The sequence below is a fragment of the Ailuropoda melanoleuca genome, chromosome 2 (genome assembly GCF_002007445.2).
Source record: "Ailuropoda melanoleuca isolate Jingjing chromosome 2, ASM200744v2, whole genome shotgun sequence".
NCBI lineage: Eukaryota > Metazoa > Chordata > Mammalia > Carnivora > Ursidae > Ailuropoda > Ailuropoda melanoleuca.
Genome location: NC_048219.1, coordinates 19,111,743 through 19,132,343, shown reverse-complemented (window position 1 = coordinate 19,132,343; position 20,601 = coordinate 19,111,743). Strand labels below are relative to the sequence as shown.

At 38.5% G+C, this 20,601-nt stretch overlaps 1 protein-coding gene across 5 annotated transcripts in view; it reads right to left on the bottom strand.

Annotated features, from left to right (window-relative positions):
- The window catches only part of CCDC30 (coiled-coil domain containing 30), a 123,227-nt gene that overhangs the window by 62,728 nt on the left and 39,898 nt on the right, over positions 1–20,601 (bottom strand). For 4 of the 5 annotated variants that reach the window (XM_034650427.1, XM_034650432.1, XM_034650438.1 and 1 more), the window contains 2 exons: positions 19,826–19,941; positions 18,141–18,239 (listed from right to left, as the gene is read on the bottom strand). In XM_034650427.1, the coding sequence (XP_034506318.1) occupies positions 18,141–18,239; positions 19,826–19,941 (215 nt within the window). Of the gene's footprint in view, positions 1–1,263; positions 1,319–18,140; positions 18,240–19,825; positions 19,942–20,601 lie in introns of those variants that run through there. The other variant, XM_019808102.2, reaches the window with a different exon arrangement.

The following is a 20,601-nucleotide window of genomic DNA, read 5'->3' as shown; positions in this document are numbered from 1 at the left end:
TCCAGATTAATTGATAATAATAATTGCAGTAATAGGGGCGCCTGGGTGGCACAGCGGTTAAGCGTCTGCCTTTGGCTCAGGGCGTGATCCCGGCATTATGGGATCGAGCCCCACATCAGGCTCTTCCGCTGTGAGCCTGCTTCTTCCTCTCCCACTCCCCCTGCTTGTGTTCCCTCTCTCACTGGCTGTCTCTATCTCTGTCATATAAATAAATAAAATCTTAAAAAGAAACAATTGCAGTAATAATGAGAGCAGCTACTAGTTAGTGCTTGCCATGTGTCAGACGACATGATACGTGCTTTACTTGCATTATCTCATTTTGTTTTCCCAGGACCCCTACGAAATTGGAACTACTATATATACTATATACACATATGTGTATATACACATATGTATATGTGTTTGTTTATTTGTTTGTTTATTTATGTTTTTTTACAGACAACAGAGGTGAGGCTCAGATATATTAGATATTTTCCCCAAGATCACATAGTCAGCCCTGGAATTCAAACCAAATTCAACTTATAAGTCCTTACTTTTAATATGTACTCTATTCAGACTTGCCAAAGTATATTTTCTCTTGTTACAAAAACCTACTAGGAAATTAAATTGAGGCCAAAATGTAATTTGGTGGCTACAGACTGAGAACTGAGCCAGTTCTCGTAATACTGCCATCAAGCTGTAGACCTTTGATGGTCAGAGCGCACCTGTCAGGTGAGCTAACTGCTCGTTGGTATCAGCCCGCCAGGGAGCAGCGTGAAATTGATAGGTCTCTACTCGCCAACTTGGGAAACCAAGAATCATTCGTGGGAACAAAGTCTTACCGGTCTTGTTCTATTTACAACAGTGGAAAACTGAGCCCGTTACCTAACTTAGACTCAGTTTCGTCATCAGAAAAATGGGGATAATGATGCCTACACACATGTGGGCGCCTCACTTACAGCAAATGCTCTGTAAATGGCAGTTTGTTATTGGGTTGTTCTGAGTTTTCACATTTACTCAGTTGTCAGGCAGTACCTTTAAACCATCCTTACAATTTCAACACACTAGTTTATCCAAAATACATTTTCAGTGGGCTCCTTCCTAACAGACTACTCCCGGGAAGGCTTTCTGTGACCACTGATCACAATCACAGGCTATAGATTTACCATTCCTGGGGGTGTATTTTCTCCCTTTGCCTATAGTCAGCCATTCTTAAGCATGCTTACGGAGTCTGCCTCACCTGTGTTAGCAGCTGTCACTGAAAATGACCTTTTTATTTCTTACCTCATTCAAATCTTGTACTTGCCCCATCTCTTGACTTTCCATACAGGTTTCTCTGCTGTCTTTCTATATTACTGGTAACTCAGGCTCTAAGAGGGAAATCTTAATCCAAATAAATCATCAGTTAAAATACGTACATACATGTGTTATTCTAAAAAATACTGAAAAAATAAGCTATAGTTCTTAAGCATCCTTCCCTGAAGCTACACCTTGAAAACTTTCCACACCGACAAGTTTCACCTCTTGTCTGGTCTTGGATCCTTTGAAGAGTTGCTTCATTAAGGGATTGAGCCCTCACTGCTGTTTGGCAGCTGAACCAAAGGGACCAAGTATCAGAAAAATACACTACAGGGTCCCCATTGTCCTGATTTAAGCTGCTAATGTGTCTTTTTCTTTTTTTTTTTTCACTTTTGAAAAGTAACCTTTTGTTGTAGTTTGGCCCAGTACCACAACTATATGTAAAAGAAACTTCTGAGTATTTAAATGTAATTTAGAAATAGAAGACACCAACACTGATATTACTTTTATTCAGAATTCGGTTTCAACAGAAACTTCAATTAAGTTTTTAGTTTAGTTCAGAGACAAAAACATTCATTTACTTAAGTTGAAGAGGAAAGGGTTGATCTACCAAGGAGTTTTACCTAATTAAATTTTGGAGAAAAGCATTCTGGGGCTTTTCTTGTTCTTCTGGATTCATAGTTTACTGCCAGATATGTATTAATTTAACCAAGAGGTTTTTCAAAAACTAATTTATTAGTTTAGTAAAGTCGATGATCAATAATTTACCTTTCTTGTATTTAACATTCAGAAAATAGGAAGAGATGGGCTGGAACGGACGGGACAAGCAACTGGAAAAATGGATGCTGAAACCCCAGTGTAACTTTTACAAATCGTCCTGCCCGGGGTATAGAAAAAAGACCTGGTTAAGAATCCGGTCGACTTCCTAGCAGCACTGGACAGGGTATAGGAACTGGTATATTTTTTTCCTCAGAGCAGCTTCTCCCCTTCATCAGCCCCCCTTTGCCCCGACGAATGTTTCTGCACGTCCACACATGGCATGCTGATGCATTCGGTACCCAAGGCAAGAATCTCCTTGGCTCCAACCTTATACCACCTGAGATGCCTCAGTGCAAAGTGTGAGAAACATTTCAACTCTTAAAAATGAAAACTCCCATTTCTTTTGTGTTTTCCTTCGTGTTTCTTAGTATAAGGATATCATATATTGGGCACCCTGTCGGGACCCCTCTCACCCTTGAGAGCTTTTTCTGTATCTTCACTTAATAAACTTCTTTCCCTTTACTCCAAAAAAAAAAAATGTCATGTCTTTTAATGTTATAACTTTTAGAAGATAGCTTTTCAAAAGAATATATATTTGAAGTTTAACATAATTTGTGGCACACAAAAAATAGTTATGCATTTAGGCAAAGTATGTCCTTTGTGTACTTCATGGTGACCAAAGTTTAAAGCACAGAAACACAGCAGAGGGGCAGCAAATACTGTAAGAAATGAGCAGTGCGATAGACAGAGATCTGGGTAGCTGATGGGAACCCACCTCACCTGTCAGGCAGCAGTAAGCAAAGGGAAGCACTACCAGACTTGCTAGGGAATTGCTTCATTGGCATGGGGTAGCCACCAACGACTCTGGAGAAAGGTGTAACAGCTCAGAATTTTGCACTTTCAGTGTTCTACCACCCCAAAGGTGGGGATCATCTAATGCTCTGAAGCAAACTGTCCCTCCTGGGCACAGTATGACAAGTGCTACTGCCATCCCCACCACGTGCCTGCACATTGCTGTGCCCTCTCACAGACACAGTCCATGGGGTGGCAGGAGCAGGCACTGGGGAGGATGGAACATGCCCAGTCATCACCTCCAGGTGGACACGATCTATGTGCTCAGTGTGGAGCATATTGTAACCCCCCTGAGTTATAATCAAGCCCCTATATAAACCCCTCCATAAATCCTCATAAGATTTGACATGATGTGCTGTGATGAGCACTGGGTGTTATACGTAACTAGTGATGTGCTGTATGGTGGCGAACTGAACATAAAAAAAAGAGTTGATATGATGTACATGATGAGCTCTAAGTCCAGACAAACCTGGAACAACGCCTAGCTCTGCCTCTCACTTTGTTCAAGTCTCTTTAAGTTCTCTCAACTATGAAATGGGAATATCCCTACTGACCTTGGGGAGGGCTGTTACAGGGATTACTTGAGATTATGAAAACAGATCATGGTATACGAGAGATGCTCAATATATTGTGGCTATTATCATTCCTAATTTAACTTATTTACTTGACAGAGAGAGAGAGAGAGAGAGCACAAGCAGGGGGAGTGGCAGGCCAAGGGAGTTGAGCAGAGAGCCCCACGTGGGACTCCATCCCAGGACTCTGGGATCATGACCTGAGCCGAAGGCAGATGATGAACTGACTGAGCCACCCAGGTGCCCTGGCTATTATCATTCCTATCAGATACCTAGCATTTCTTCTTTTTTAGCATTTTCTCTGAGAATATGCATATAGCAGCATTAAGATGGTCTGATTAATGGTAAATCTGTCTGCATATAGAAATAGGTAAGGAATATGCATATAGCAGCATCAAGATGGTCTGATTAATGGTAAATCTGTCTGCATATAGAAATAGGTAAGGAATACAGGTTATTATCTTGAGGAGCCTGCATGATTTAGGGATTGGTTTTCTAAATTATTTGTCCTTTTCAAGTCATCCCCTCCCATTTATTTTCAAAAGAATTCTTATGGGGAAACTGTCTACAGGGTGCCCAGGAATGGAGGCTTCCCTGGTTGATGTGGAGGCACGAGACCTAGAGCTCTGCATCTGTGGAATATCAAGGATGCTTGAAACACAGTTTGAAAATCACAGTGGCAAAAATGGGTTTTGTAGACAGCTGAAATTTGAAATCTTCACATTTATGAATCTGTGATCTTGGTTTCCTCACCTATGCAGCAGGGTGAACGATACCTATCTCCCAGAATTTTCTGTTAACATTAAATGAGTTATATCAAACCCACAGCAGAGTCATTACAAGATCGTAGGCACTGAAATCTTAGTTTCCATTCTCTTACTTTCTTTTTGTAGGGAACAGAAAGTAAAGTAGTAAGAGACCAGGAATGAAGGCATGAGGCACCCACACACTCACTTAAAAGCTGAAGATCCATGCCGAGGGGAGCATGGCCCTGCATCAAGATCTGAAACCCCTAACCTACTGATTACAGCACTCAAGTTCACTCAATTCCACAGCTGAGAATGATCCTTTAGTTAATACTTAGCGATATCACCATTGCCTGGCTGCTAAACTCAATCAAGAGAGCTTGAATCTTTTTCTTCATGGAAGATCAAGAGAGAACTTTGATGGCAAAAATCTACTTAGTATTAGTTTAGAAATCTGCATGTATTTCAAATCTTGATGACAAGGTAAAGAAAACTGGTTTTTATCACAGCCTAGGGGATTGAGATTGGACAAATAAAAAAAAAAACTTCTGGTATTTAAAATTAAACATGAGAGGGAAATGTATGATCTTCTTTTCTAAACATGTTTTAAAATATGACATATGCTCATTTATTCAGAATGTCGTATACGACATCTATCATAGAGGGATGTGGATTAACCAGTTACTCTACAAGGATCTTTTCTACTTTCAAGAATTCTGTGATACAGAGGGCCACATGGCAGTGCACCACTGCTAGGTATCTCTCCCTTCAGGAAAGAACTTGGCACACTCTTCCCAGGCAGCCTCCAATGAACAACTGAGCATGGTGGACTGGTCATTTCTGGTTAATGTGGAATTCCTTCACAGGTTATCACTGTGCCAAAGCCCTGTTGGTCTGAATGACACTTCTCAGACTACACCACAGTCTGAGGCTCTTCCTTTCCTTTTTTTTTTTTTTTTAAGATTTTGTTTATTTATTTGACAGAGGGAAAGGCAGTGAGAGAGGGAAAACAAGCAGGGGGAGTGGGAGAGGGAGAAGCAGGCTTCCTGCTGAACAGGGAGCCCGATGCGGGGCTTGATCCCAGAATGCTGGGATCATGACCTGAGCCGAAGGCAAATGCTTAACGACTGAGCCACTCAGGCACCCCAAGGCTCTTCCTTTCCAATCTTCCTTCCTTCTTCCTCTTTACAGATAACAGACCTGCATCATAATCTAGCCCATGGCTTCCCTTCCCTTGATCCTTCTAAGGTACCACCCCCAATAACTCTCCTGCAATTCTAGGTTTGTCTTGGTGCCTGCTTCCCAGATCAGCCTCCTCCCAGTGGATACATGGGTGACAGAACAAGGAATGGTGACCATCAGGAAACGATCATTTGCTTAAAGACATAAACATCCAAGAAGCTCACTGAACTGCAAGAAGAATTAAATCAAAGAGACCCACACTGAGACACATTATAATCCAGCCAATGATAAACAAAGACAAAGAGATAATCTTGAATCCAGCAAGAGAGAAGTGACTTGTCACTTAAAGGAGATCCTCAGTAAGATTATCAGCTGATTTCTCATCAGAAACTTCGGAGGCCAAAAGGCAGTGGGCTGATATATTCGAAATGCTACAAGAAAAAACCGTCAGCCAAGAATTCTATCTCCAGCAAAACTGTCCTTTCAAGAGTGAGGATGAAACTGAGGCATTCACCGATAAACAAAAGCCGAGGGAGCTTGTTACTACTAGACCTGCCCTGTGAAAAATCCTAAAAGGAGTCCTGCAGGTTGGAATGAAAAGATACCAGAGAGGGGCACTTGGGTGGCTCAGTCGTTAAGCATCTGCCTTTGGCTCAGGGTGTGGTCCCGGAGTCCTGGGATCAAGCCCCACAACAGGCTCCTCCGCTGGGAGCCTGCTTCTTCCTCTCCCACTCCCCCTGCTTGTGTTCCCTGTCTCGCTGGCTGTCTCTCTCTCTGTGTCAAAGAAATAAATAAAATCTTAAAAAAAAAAAAAGAAAAGAAAAAAGAAAAGATACCAGAGAGTAACTCAAAGCCATATGAAGAGATAAATCTCTCAGTAAAGGTAACTACATGGACAATGGTAAAAGCTAGTGTTATAGTAACAATGGTTTAAAACTCCAACTTTGGTTCTCTACATGACTTAAGAGATTGATATATTGCTTTAAAAATTATTATTAGCCTAAAACCCAGTATTATTAGCCTAAAACCTAGTATTATTGGAACTTTCATTCTAATTCCATAATTTGGTTTCTATATAATGTAAGAGACGAGTACATTTTAAAAAGCAATTATTAATTCATGTTTTTGGATATACAATATATAAAGATATAATTTTGTGATGTCAATTACTGAGAACAGAGCTGTAAATGGGCAGAGTTTTTGCATATTACTGAAGTTAAGCTGGCATAAATTCAAATTAAAGTATTATAACTTTAGCATGTTAAATGCAATCACTATGGTAACTGCAAGGAAAATAGTTATGGAATATACTCAAAGAGAATGAAAAGGAATTACAATGTTTTATTACCAAAAAGTCAACTACATACAAGAGAGATACTTGAGCAGGAAATGAGGGAGACAAAAAGCTACAAGGTGCATAGAAACACATGGCAAAGTGACAGAAGTTCTACCGTAACAATTACTTTAAATGTAAGGTACTTAATCTCTCTGATCCAAAGACAAAACAAAACATGATCCAACTATATACTGTCCACAGAAGATTCAGTTTAGACCCAAAGACGCAAAGAAGGTTCAAGCAAAAGGATGCAAATAGTAACCAAAAGAGGGCGGGGGTGGTTAAATTAATATCAGACAAAATAGACTTTAAATCAAAAACGATTACAAGAGACAAAGAAGGGCATTATATATTAATAAAAGTTTCAGTACAGCGATAATATATAATAGTACCTAATCACCAACCAAAATATATACGGCAAAAATTGGCCAGATTGAAAGAAGACATAGACATTTCTACAATAAGAGTTGGAGACTTCAATATCCCACTTTCAGTAATGGATGTAACAGTCAGATATAAGATAAGTAAGGAAATAGAGGACTTGAACAACGCAATAAAGAAACAATATCTAACAGACATATATAGGACACTCTACTCAATGACAACAAAATACTTACTCTTCCCAAGTGCACACAGGACATTCTCCAGGACAGACCATACTTTAGGCCACAGACTAAGTCTTAATAGATTTTAAAAGACAGATATCATACAAAGTATCTTCTCCAACCACAGTAGGATGGAGACAGATATTAATAACAAAAGGAAAACTGGAAATTTCATATATATGAGGAAATTAAACAGCATACTCTTAAACATCCAATGGATCAAAGAATAAATCACAAGACAGATTAGGAAATATCTAGAGATGAATGAAAATGAAACATGAAACTACAATATATCAAAACTTATGGGATGTAATGAAAGATGTGCTAAGGGGGAAATTTATAGCTATAAATACTTACATTAAAGAATGAGAAAGATCTGAAATAAACAACTTAACTTTATAATTTAAAGAAGTATTAAAAAACAGTAACTAAATCTAAACACAGCAGAAAGAAATAATGAAAGAACACAGATAAAATATAGAAAAACAGTATAGAAAATCAGTGAAACTAGAAATTGGTTCTTTGAAAAGATCAACAAAATTGACAAACCTTTAGCTAGAATGACTAAGAAAAAAGAAGACTCAAATTACTAATGTAAAGGTTGAGAGTACATTCCTACGGATTTTACAGATAAAAAAGCATAGAAGACAGTACTTTGAACAACTGTATACCAATAAACTGGATAACCTACATGAAATGGACAAATTCCTAGAAACACAAAACCAAGAAAGACCAGGGACACCTTGGTGGCTCAATCAGTTAAGCGTCTGCCTTCAGCTCAGGTCATGATCCCAGGGTCCTGGGAGGATCAAATCCCACATCAGGCTCCTTGTTCAGTGGGAGCCTGCTTCTCCCTCTGCCTGCTGCTCCCCCTGTTGTGCTCTCTCTTTCTCTCTGGCACATAAATAAATAAAATCTTAAAAAAAAACCAAACCAACAAAGACTGAATCACGAAGAAACAGAAAATTTGAATAGACCTATAACTAGTAGGATACTGAATCACTAACCAAAAAGCTCGGGTATAAAGAAAAGCCCAGGCCTGATGGCTTCGCTAGTAATTTCTACGAAACATTCAAAAAAGAAATAACACCAACCCTTCTCAAACTTTTCCCAAAAAGTGAAAGGGAAGAAACACTTTTTAACTCATCCTGTGAGGCCAGCTTACCCTGACATGAAAGTCAGACAAGGATACAAAAAGGAAGAAAAAAACCACAGACCAGTATCCCTTATGAGCACTGATGCATAAATTTTCAACGAAATATTATCAAAATGAATTTAACACCACATTAGAAGGGTTATACACCATGACCAAGTGAAATTTATTCCTGAAATTTAAGTATGGTTCAACATACAGAAATTGATCAATGTAACACACCACATTCAAAGTATGAGGGAACATCGACATGGTCACCTCAACTGTGCAGAGAGTGCATCTGACAGAATCCAACACCCTTTCATGATTAAAACAAACATGAAATAAACCAGGAATAGAAGAAAATTACCTCAACATAACAAGAGATTTATAAGAAACCCACAGTGAACATCATATTCAATGGTCAAGGATTGAAAGCTTTTCCTATAAGATTAGGAACAAAGCTTTCACCACTTCAACATAGTATAGGAAATTCTAATCAGAGCAATGAAGCAAGAAAAAAAAAGACATCCAAATTAGAAAGGAAGAAGTAATATTATTCTATTTGAAGATGATATTATATGTAGAAAACCTTAAAGATTCTATAAACGGTTAGACATAATAAATGAATTTGCCAAGTAACAAGATACAAAATCTACACACAAAACTCAGTCACACGTCTACACACTAACGACAAGCAATCTGAAAAGGAAATTACAAAAATAGTTCCATTTATAGTAGCATCAAAAAGAATAAAATAATTAGGAATTAACTTAATCAAGGAGGTGAAAGAATTGTACAATTAAAACTACAAAACATTGCTAAAAAAATTGAAGAAAACAAACAGAAACACATTCCATGTTCATGAATTGGAAGACTTAACATTGTTAATATGTCAATACTACCCAAAATGACCTACAGATTCAATGCAATCCCTATCAAAATCCCAATAACTTTTTTTGCAGAAATAGAAAAACGCAACCCAAAACTCATTTGGAATCACAAGGGATGGTGAACAGCTAAAACTACCTTGGAAAAGAACAAAGCTTCAGGACTCATACTTCCTGATTTTAAAGTTTACTACAAAGCCACAGTAGTCAAAGCAGTATGGTAAGGCATAAACACAGACATACAGACCAACAGAACAGAATGCAGAGCCCAAAAATAAACCTTCATGTATATGGTCAAACGACTTTTGACAAGTGTGCCAAGACCATTCAATGGGAAAAGGCCAGTCTTTTCAACAAATGACGCTGGAATAACTGGATATCTATATGTAAAAGAATGAAGTTTACCGTAACAGCATATATAAAGATTAACTCAAAATGGATCAAAGATTTAAAGGTAAGACCTAAAACTATAAAACTCACAAAAGAAAACATGGGAAAAGCTTTACAACATTGGATTTGGCAATGATTTCTTGGATATGACATCAAAGGCACAGACAATAAAACAAAAAATGGACAAACGGGATTTCATGAAATTTAGAATGTTTTGTGCATCAATATAGTGAAAAGGAAACCTATGGAATGGAAAAATATTTGCAAGTTATATATCTGATAAGGGAATTCATATAATCAGAATACGTAAAGAGCTCCTAAAACTCAACAACATAAAAACAACCTGGTTTAAAAATAGGCAAAGGACTTGAATAGATATTTCTCCAGTGACGACATATGAAAGGTCAATAAGCACATGAAAAGACGTTTAACATCATTAATTATTATGTAAATGCAACTCAAACCACAATAAGAAACCACCCTGCATCCATTAGGATAGCTAGCACCAAAAACATAGACAATAACAAGTGTGGATGATGATGATTTGGAGAAACTGAACCCTTGCCCACGGTTAGTGAGAATGTAAAACGGTGCAGTCACTGTGGGAAATGATGTGGTGGCTCCTCAATAAAATGAAAGAGAATTATCATATATTCCAACAGTTCCACATCTAGGTAGAAACCCAAAAGAATTAAAAGCAGGGACTTGAACAGATATTTGCACACTCATGTTCATAGCAGTGTTATCCACAACAGTCAAAAGGTTGAAGCAATCCAAGTAACCCTTGATGGATGAATAGATAAACAGAATGTGGAATATACAATGGGATATTATTCAACCTTGAATAGGAAGGAAATTCTGACCTATGCTGCAACATGGATGAAACTTGAAGACATTGTGCTAATTAAAATGTGAGTCACAAAAGGACAAATAATGTATGAGTCCTCTCTTATGAGGTACCTAGAATAGCTAAAATCATAGAGGCAGAAAGTAGAATGGTGGTTGCCAGGGGCTGGAGGAAAGGCAGAAAGGGGGGTTACTGCTTAATGAATATACAGTTTCAGTTTTACAAGATGAAGGGAGTTCTGGAGGTAGATGTCAGTAATGGCTACACAACAATGTGAATGTGCTTACTATCACTGAACTGTACACTTAAAAATAGTTAATTAACATAAGAGGCGCCTGGGTGGTTCAGTGGGTTGGGTGTCTGACTCTTGATTTTGGCTCAGGTCATGATCTTGGGTCATGATCTCAGGTCATATGAGATCGAGCCCCACCTTGGACTTCGCATGCAGTGTGGTGTCTGCTTCTCTCCCTCTGTCCCACCCCCATTTGCATTCTCTCTCTCTAAATAAATAAATCCTAAAAAGAAATAGTTAACATAATACACTTTCTGTTATGTGCATTTTACCACAGTAAATGAATTTTTTTGAAAAAAAAAAGGTAAAACAAAGACTTTTGCAGACAAACAAAACGAGAAAGTTTATCACTAGTAGATCTGCACTAGAAGAAAAGTTGACTCATGTTCTTTAGGCTAAAGAAGTATGGTACCAGATAGAAGCTTGGATCTATGCATAGTAATGATGAGCTCTAGAATATGTGGCTAACTGTGAAAGACTTTTGTTCTCCCTTTAAAAGGTAATAGGCTAAAGCAAAAATTATAACAATGCATTATAGGGTTTAGAACAAGAAGTGTTGTTCCTTTTTATTAACAGTCCATTCAATTTATCTCTTTCCTCTCACATTTTACCATAAGCATCAAGGTTCAAGCACACCTTACACATTTTGTTTGGAAATCAGCACAGTTCAACAACCAAGCTCATCACTTACACGTTCTACTTTCCACCCAACGGTACAACAACCATGTTCTCTGCTACCTCGTAACAAGGATCATCTCTTCTCCAGAGTCAAACGGCATGTTTACTCCCTGAGGCCTCACCAGAAGCACCTTTGACGTTCATATTTCTAGCAACATACTGGTCATGGCAATCTATGTGTTCTCTGAGAGGACAGAAGCTTCCCTGTAGCTCTCACTTCTTTCTGAGCTCCCACCAGAATCACCTTTAAGTTCGTATTTATACCAACAGTCCCTTCAGGGCAATTTAGGCTTTTTCTTTTTTTCTTTTCTTTTTTTTTTTAATTAATGATTTTTTTTATTATATTATGTTAATCACCATACAGTACATCCCCGGATTCCGATGCAAAGTTCGATGCTTCATTACTTGCGTATACCACCCAGTGCACCATGCAATACGTGCCCTCCTTACTACCCATCACCAGTCTATCCCATTCCCCCACCCCCTCCCCTCTGAAGTCTTCAGTTTGTTTCTCATAGTCCATAGTCTCTCATGTTTCATTCCCCCTTCTAATTACCCCCCTTTTCTTTATCCCTTTCTTCCCCTACCGATCATCCTAGTTCCTATGTTCCATAGATGAGAGAAATCATATGATAATTGTCTTTCTCTGCTTGACTTATTTCACTTAGCATTATCTCCTCCAGTGCCGTCCATGTTGCAGCAAATGTTGAGAATTTGTTCTTTCTGATAGCTGAGTAATATTCCATTGTATATATGGACCACAGCTAATTTAGGCTTTTTCTATCCAGCACCTCAAAGTTATTCCAGCCTCTACATACAATACAATGACGAAGCCACTTCTTCAGTTTTAGGCATTTGTTATAGAAGTACCTCGCTTTCTGGTACCAAAATGTCAACGAGTTTCCTAGGGCTGCCATAACAAAGTACCACAGATTAGGTGGCTTAAAACAACAAAAATGTATTCCTCATAGCTCTGGAGGCTAGAAGTCTGAAATCAAGCTATCAGCAAAGTCATGTTCCCTTTGAGATGCTGGGTAGAATCTTTCCTTGCCTCTCCTAGCTTCTGGTGGTGGCTGTCAATCCTTGGCATTTCTTGGCTTGCAGCTGCATCACTCCAACCTCTGCCTCTGTCATCGCATGGCACTCCCTGTGCATCTCTGTCTTCACACAGCATTTCCTCTTCTTATAGGTACACCAGTCATATTGGAGTAGGGCCCAACCTAATGATCTCATCGTAACTTGAATGCAACTGTAAAGACCCTGTTTCCAAGTGAGGTCATATTCACAGGAACCGGGGGTTAGGATTTCAATACATTTCGGGGGAGGCACAATTCAGTCTATGACACAGACTAGTAAATAGAATATATAAGGAGCTCTTGCAATAAAAAGACAAATAACTCCATTAAAAATTGGCAAAGGATATAAATAGACATTTTCTAAAGAAGATAGGCAAATAGCCAATAAGTAAGAAAAGATGCTTAATATCACTCCAGAAACGCAAATCAAAATTACATTAAGATACTAGTTCACACCCACTAGGATGGCTATAATAAAAAAGACAGAATATAACAAATACTGGTTAAGGTGTGGGGAAACTGGAATTCTCATAGACTGCTGATGAGAATGTTATATGGGGCAGCTGCTTTGGAAAACAGCCTGGCATTTTCAAAAGGTTAAACATAGAGTTAACATATGACCTAGCAATTCCACTCCTACATACATACCCAAGAGAAATGAAAGCATGTCCACACAAAAAATGTATTCATGTATGTTCATAGCAACATTATTCATAATAGCCAGGAAGTAGAAACTATGAAATGTCCATCAACTGGTGAATGGACAAACAAAACGTGGTGGAATCCATGCAATGAAATATTATTCAGCCATAAAAAGAGATAAAGTACTGATTCATGCTACAATATGCTTCAGTCTTCACATATTATGCTAAGTGAAAGAAGCCAGATGTGGAAGACCACACACTGTATGATTCCATTAGAGACAAAAAGTAAATTAGTGGTTGCCAAGAGGCTGGAAGTTAAGGAAATGGAGATTGACTACTAATGGGTATGGGGTTTTTTGGGGGGAGATGACAATGTTCTGAAATTAGATAGTGGTGATAATTGTGTAACTTTGTGAATATACTAAAAACCACTGAACTGTATACTTTAAAAGGTGAATTTTATGATATGTAAATTATACTTCAATTTTTTAAAAGAATAAATGTAATTATACACAGGTAAAAATTGTGTGCTGAAAACTACAAAACATTGCTGAGACAAATTAAAGATCCAAATAAACAAAGATATTGATCATGTTAACACCTTGGCAGACTCAATACTGTTAAAATATAAATTCTCCCTCAGTTGATCTGAAGATTCAGTGCAATCCCAATCAAAATCCTAGCAGGTGTTTTTGTGAAAATTGACAGGCTGGTTCTAAAATGTATATGGAAGGATGCCTGGGTGACTCAGTTCAGTATCTGCCTTTGGCTCAGGTCATGATCCCAGGGTCCCCTCTCTCACTCTTTCTCTCTCATATAAATCAATAAAATCTTTTTAAAAAATGTATATGAATGCAAAGGATCTAGAATAGTCCAAAAGTCTTTGAAAAAGTTGGAAAGGTTTTCTTTCTGATTTCAACACTTACAGAAAACAACAGCATGGTATTATCCTATGAACAAATGTGTAGATTAATGAAACAGAATAGAGTCCAGAAATTGAGCTGCACAACTGATTTTTGATAAAGGTGCCAAAGTAATTAAATAAGGAAATAATTCTCTTTCCAATAAATCATTCTAGAATAACTGGATATACATTTGGAAATAAATGAACCTCAAACCTCACCTCACACCACAAAAATTATCTCCAAAGGAAACCCAAATGTAGAAGCTTAAACTCTAAAATCTTTAGAAGAAAAGAGAGGACAAGAATTTTGTGTCCTTTCTGTAGACAAAGATTTCTTAGATGGCTTGTATGTCCTATAATAAAATTATAAAAGAAAACTTGGATTAATTGTGTTCCATCAAAATTTTAAAACAACTACTCTTCATAAAACACTGTTTTAAAAAATGAAAAGACAAATCATAGACTGAGAACAAATATTTAAAATACATATATCTAATGAAGGACTGGTATCCAACATATATAAAGAATTCCTACAACTTAATATACATATAACTCAATTAAAAGCGAGCAAAATACTTAAACAGAGGTTTCATAAAGGAATATATACTAATGGCCAATGGGCACATCAAAACATACTCATTGTCATTAGACACTCTTAAAAGTCAAATTAGAACCACAGTGAGGGGCGCCTTGGTGGCTCAGTCGGTTATGTGTCCAACTCTTGATTTCAGCTCAGGTTATGATCTCAGGGTCATGAGACTGAGCCCCACGTCTGGCTCCGTGCTCAATGCAGAGTCTGCTTCAGATTCTCTCTCCCTCTCCTTCCCCCTTTGCCCCTCTCCCCACTCACACTCTCTGTCTCTAAAATAAATAATACCTTAAAAAATGATAAAACCACAATGAGATACAACTACGTGTCCACTAGAATATCTAGAATTTAAAAGACTGACAATAACAATGTTGATGAAGACGAGAAGCAAATGAAAGTTCCATACCGTTGTTGGTAGGAATGTAAAATAGTACTGCTACTTTGGAAAGCAGTCTGGCAGGGGTTTTTTGTTTGTTTGTTTGTTTTTAAGATTTTATTTATTTATTTGACAGAGATAGAGACAGCCAGCGAGAGAGGGAACACAAGCAGGGGGAGTGGGAGAGGAAGAAGCAGGCTCATAGCGGAGGAGCCTGATGTGGGGCTCGATCCCATAATGCTGGGATCACGCCCTGAGCCGAAGGCCGACGCTTAACCGCTGTGCCACCCAGGCGCCCCTGGCAGTTTTTTTTATAAGGTTAAACATGCACTTACTCTAGGACTTGATAATTTCACTACTAGGCATTTATTCAAGAATTAAAACAAACAGGTATAGGGATATTAGTGGCAGCCTTATTTGTAACAGTCAAAACCTAAAAACATTCTGAATGTCTATCAGCCAGTGGGTGGATCAACAATTCATGTGTAACCAGAAATATAGGGATGTTACTAAGCAATATCAAAAATGGACGACTGACACAGGCAACAATATGCATAAACCCCAAAAGCATCATTATAAGTGAAAGAAGCCAAAAACAAAAGAGTATATACTAGATGAGTCTATTTATTTGAAATTCTGGAAAAGGTACGGTAATAGAAAGCGGTGGAGTGGGGATAAGGGGTGGGAGGTGGGGTTGATGGCAAAAGGGGAGGGAACTTTATGAGTTCGTGAAAAATGTTTTCTTTCTTGATTGCAGTGGTTGGTTGTGGTTATAGGTGTACGCACCGTCAAAACTCACTGAACTCAACTCTTAAAATATGTACGTTTCTATTTTATTAAGCATTTCAATGAAGCTAATTTTATAAAAGAAATGCAAATAACTTTTAAACGTATGAAAAATTCCCAATTTCACTATAAATAGATAATGAACATTAAAACTACACTTAGATACTCATTCTCAGCTATCATTTAGCAAAAACACAAAAGCTTGACAATATACTCGGTGAATTCTTTAAGAAACTGGTTTTTACATGCATGTGGAAGGAGAGGAAAGTGGTACAATTCTCTCTGAGGAGTATCTGGCAATATCTACCCAAATTACAGATCCATCTACCCTCTAATCCCACCATCCCATTTCTGTGACTCTATCCTACAGAAACACCCACATGTGTGTGCAAAAGACTAGAAACAACCCAAGTGTCCATCAAAAGGAGACTGGTTAAATAAATTATAGTACATCCACACGATAGAAAGCTAGACTGCTCTAAAGAATGAGGAAGACATGGGATGCCTGGGTGGCTCAGTCGATTAAGTGTCTGCCTTTGGCTCAGGTCATGATTCCAGGGTGGTCCTGGGATTGAGTCCCACATCGGGCTCCTTGCTCAGTGGGAAGCCTGCTGCTCCCTCTGCTGCTCCCCCTGCTTGTGCTCTCTCTCTCTCTCTCTGACAAATAAATAAATAAAATCTTTAAAAAAAAAGAATGAGGAAGACTTTTTTGTATGATATGGAAGGATCTCTAAGAGCATTTTAGTAAAAAGAAAAAGAAACCAGGAAAGGAGGAAATCTGAAAAAATATTAAAATTTTTTATATTTGAACAAAGAAATACTAGAAGGATAAATAAGAAACTAATCAAAATGGTTACTAAACATCAACTTGCTTTTTTTTTAAGATTCCTTCCTTCCTTTCTCTCCCTCTCTCTCTCTCTCTCTCTCTCTCTTTCACAGAGAGAGAGAGCACAAGCAGGGGGAGCGGCAGGCAGAGGGAGAGGGAGAAGCAGGCTCCCCTAGGAGCAGGGAGCCCGATGCAGGGCTCCATCCCAGGACCCTGGGATCATGACCTGAGCCTAAGGTAGATGCTTAACGGACTGAGCCACCCAGGTGCCCCTCAGCTTGCTTTTAATTAGAGCACTCCGAGTTCTTTTTTTTTTTTTTTTGAAGATTTATTTATTTATATTAGAGAGAGAGTGGGACAGCGTGAGCAGGTGAAGGGGCAGAGGAAGAGGGAGAGGGAGAGAATCCCAAGCAGACTGTCCACTGCGCATGGAGCCTGACCCAGGGCTCAATCCCATGACCCTGAGACCATGATCTGAGCCGAAATTAAGAGTCAGAAGCTCAACAGACTGGGCCACTCAGGCACCCCGAGCACTACTGAGTTCTTTGGGAATTGTGGTGAAAGCTACTGAAGTCTTGCCTGGAAATTCCTTCTTTCCTTCCCTCAGCTCCTCTCTTCCACCTTCTCTGCTTTTCCTCCCTTCCTTCCTACAAAAATGCACTGCTTCCATGTAAGAAAGTTTAAGAAGACAAGGAAGGATACTAATTCCTTGGGTCAGAGCCAAAAATCCTGTAGCTGTAGTTTCCATGAGGCTATGGGGCCCAGGGAGCTACACTAAGAACAAGCTCAGCAACAAGGGACGTCACTTGTCTTAGGTAAGTAAGAGGAAAGCCCCCCAGAGCAGTCTAGCCCCTTGCCCCGAGTGTCTGACACAGTCCAATCTAAAACACACGGGCTCCGCTTCATTGCAGCTTGGGGTTGATCACTTTGCCCCCCACTTCAAAGGCTGATCGTGCTGAAAAGACCAGACAGTGGGCCCAGCATCTACACCTTTCTGGTTCCTTACCGCAGGTTATTCTCTGTGTGACTCCAACTACCCACTCCCCCATCATTGGTTGATTCTAGAAATCAACTTCATTTTGACTTGATGATTAAAAATGCCCAAATTGGTTGTATCTTTGTAAGAGCCCCCTTTTTTCTTCTTTAAAAAAGAATATAGTCCATTATGTTCTTCATATAAATTTTCCCTGTGGGGAAGATGTGAACAAAAACACATCCTCTGCACCCCAATTTCTTCCTCCACTCTAATTGGCCAAGAAATAGAAAAAGACAGGCAATTAAGAGGAGAGCAGCAAATGATCAGCACAATCACTCAGTGTACTCTGCAAAAATGGGACTCACTTCAAAATTCGAAATCAGTAAGAATAGACTTTAAAATACCTGTTCTCTCTGTTCAGCACCCACAGTTTTCCCAGGGGAGTGGTTTCCACGTTGCTTATTCTCTTGAGATTCATGAATCTCTCCTCTAAGTCTTTCAACCTTAAATACAGAAGTATTTTAAATATGAGAGTATGGGGTTGGGAAAGTGGATTGCTTTGCTTTTAAAAGATACAAGTAATACATGAGTACATTCTTCATGAAAAAATTTCAACAACACATAGGTATATAAAGTAAAAAGTGAAATTTTCCTTCACGTAACCTTACCCCACAGTCCCATTTCCCTTTCCAGAAGTAACACTGTTTGGGATATACCCTTCTTGAATTTTATCATGTATGTCTATACATGTACATGCATATATTAAATATATAAATATATGTTGATATTAAATATGTAAATGTAAAAAGACTAAGACAACTTGAACAGTTGTTTATTCATTCTTTTTATGACTGCATTTAAAAAATAATGATAAAATATACGTAATACGAAATTTACCATGTTGACCATTTTCAAGTGCACAATTCAGTATTATTAAGTACATTCTAATTCTTATGTAACCGTCACCACCATGAATCTCCAAAATTCTTTTCGTCGTGCAAAACTGAAACTCTGTGCCCAGTAAACAAGAACACCTTATTCTGCCCTTCTTTCTGCCCAGTCCCTGGCTACCACCATTCTTTCTGCCTCTATGATTTTGGCTACTCCAGGTATCTATAAAAGGGGACTCATACACTATTTGTCCTTTTGTGACTCGCATTTCAATTAGCACAACGTCTTCAAGTTTCATCCATGTTGCAGCATAGGTCAGAATTTCCTTCCTATTCAAGGCTGAATAATGTCCCGTTGTATATTCCACATTCTGTTTACCTATTCATCCACCAAGGGATGCTTGGGTTGCTTCAACCTTTTGGCCGTTGTGGATAACACTGCTGTGCATATGAGCATGCAAATATCTGTTCAAGTCCCTGCTTTCAATTCTTTGGGTATATACTCAAAAGCAGAATTTCTCAATCATATGGTGATTCCACATTTGCTTTTTAGAGAAAGTGCTATACTGGTTCCTATAGTGACTGCAGCATCATTTTTCATTCTCAGCAACAATACACAAGGGTTTCAATTTCTCTGTATTACTGTCAACACTTGTTATTTTCTGCTGTTTTGATAAGAGCCATCCCAATGAGTATTTATTCATTCTTGCAACAAAATTACTTGAGCACTTAGTATAGCCAGGTGTTGAGTGAGACGCTAGAGATATGATTGTAAAATGAATGTAAACGAAAATTGAAGAGACATATATCCAGAACTTGGAAGTACATATTAAAAATAAATAAATTACTAAAAAGAAATGGTTCAAAAATGTGACACAATTCAAAATTATCCAATTAAATTGGGAAATAATTTCTATTTGGTAAATTAAGTATAAATCATTACCAAAATCTTTATTAAAAAGAAAAGATCCTAAATTGACATAATGGCAATAACATTACCGTTTAGCATGGGTAGTTAAAGTGTATAAAACATAAATACTGATAGACTGCATCTAGGTCAGAGTATGGCATCTGTCTGGGATACTCTAGCCACCAGGATCGGTCCTCACTAATGATATGTATGTAGTGCTCTAGGCGCTGACTGTTATTTTATACACATTTAAATAAATTCTTAGAACAGATTATATTAAACAACTTACCACTTCTCCAAGCATTTTTTTTTCTGAGTCAAGTGATCGAACCCGATTTCTTAAAGCCAGAATTTCCTCATCCAGTCTCAGATTATGTTCCCTTGCTTTCTGTAAGTCAACTGAATCTAAAACAGAGAACAGAACACCCTTGGCTCAACTGGATTAAAGTTTCGATTTGAGGGACTAACTTTAAAACCAAGGAAGTGCCATTTCCTGCCTTCTCGTAGGTCCTACCATGTCTCTGCATATGTGATTCTCTGCACAGGAGAGCTGTTATACTCTCAAGTCCAGCCCTAGAATATTCTACCAACCTACCGAAACAGAATTTTTTTATTTCTCACACCAAACAAATGAGCTGGATTTTCTGAGAATAGGATTTCCAGCAACAGAGGCTCTTCGAGAAACTGTACCTTAAAAGCAGTGGAGTCTACCTCCTAAAAAGTTACACAACCGAGAAAATGATCTTCCCATCTTGCTTGTGGTCCTGTCTCTCTTACATACCACATATACTCCTAGACACTTCCCTTCTACTCAGCAACAGTAGGGCCCCACAGATGTCCAGTGAATGGACACATTTTCCTAGCTAAATCAAGTTCATGCATCAAAACCATCTTTCTGCCCACACCGCAGCCCATAAAGTGGCAGTCGGCTCGGAGCTTAGCACCTCACAGTAAGACTTGCTCTTTCCGGCGCTCATCAGTTTCAATATTGCAAACTTGCTGCCTGAGACTTTCCTGAATTTGTAGCTGTTTCTTTTGACCTACTTCTGTTCATGTTTCTCTTAT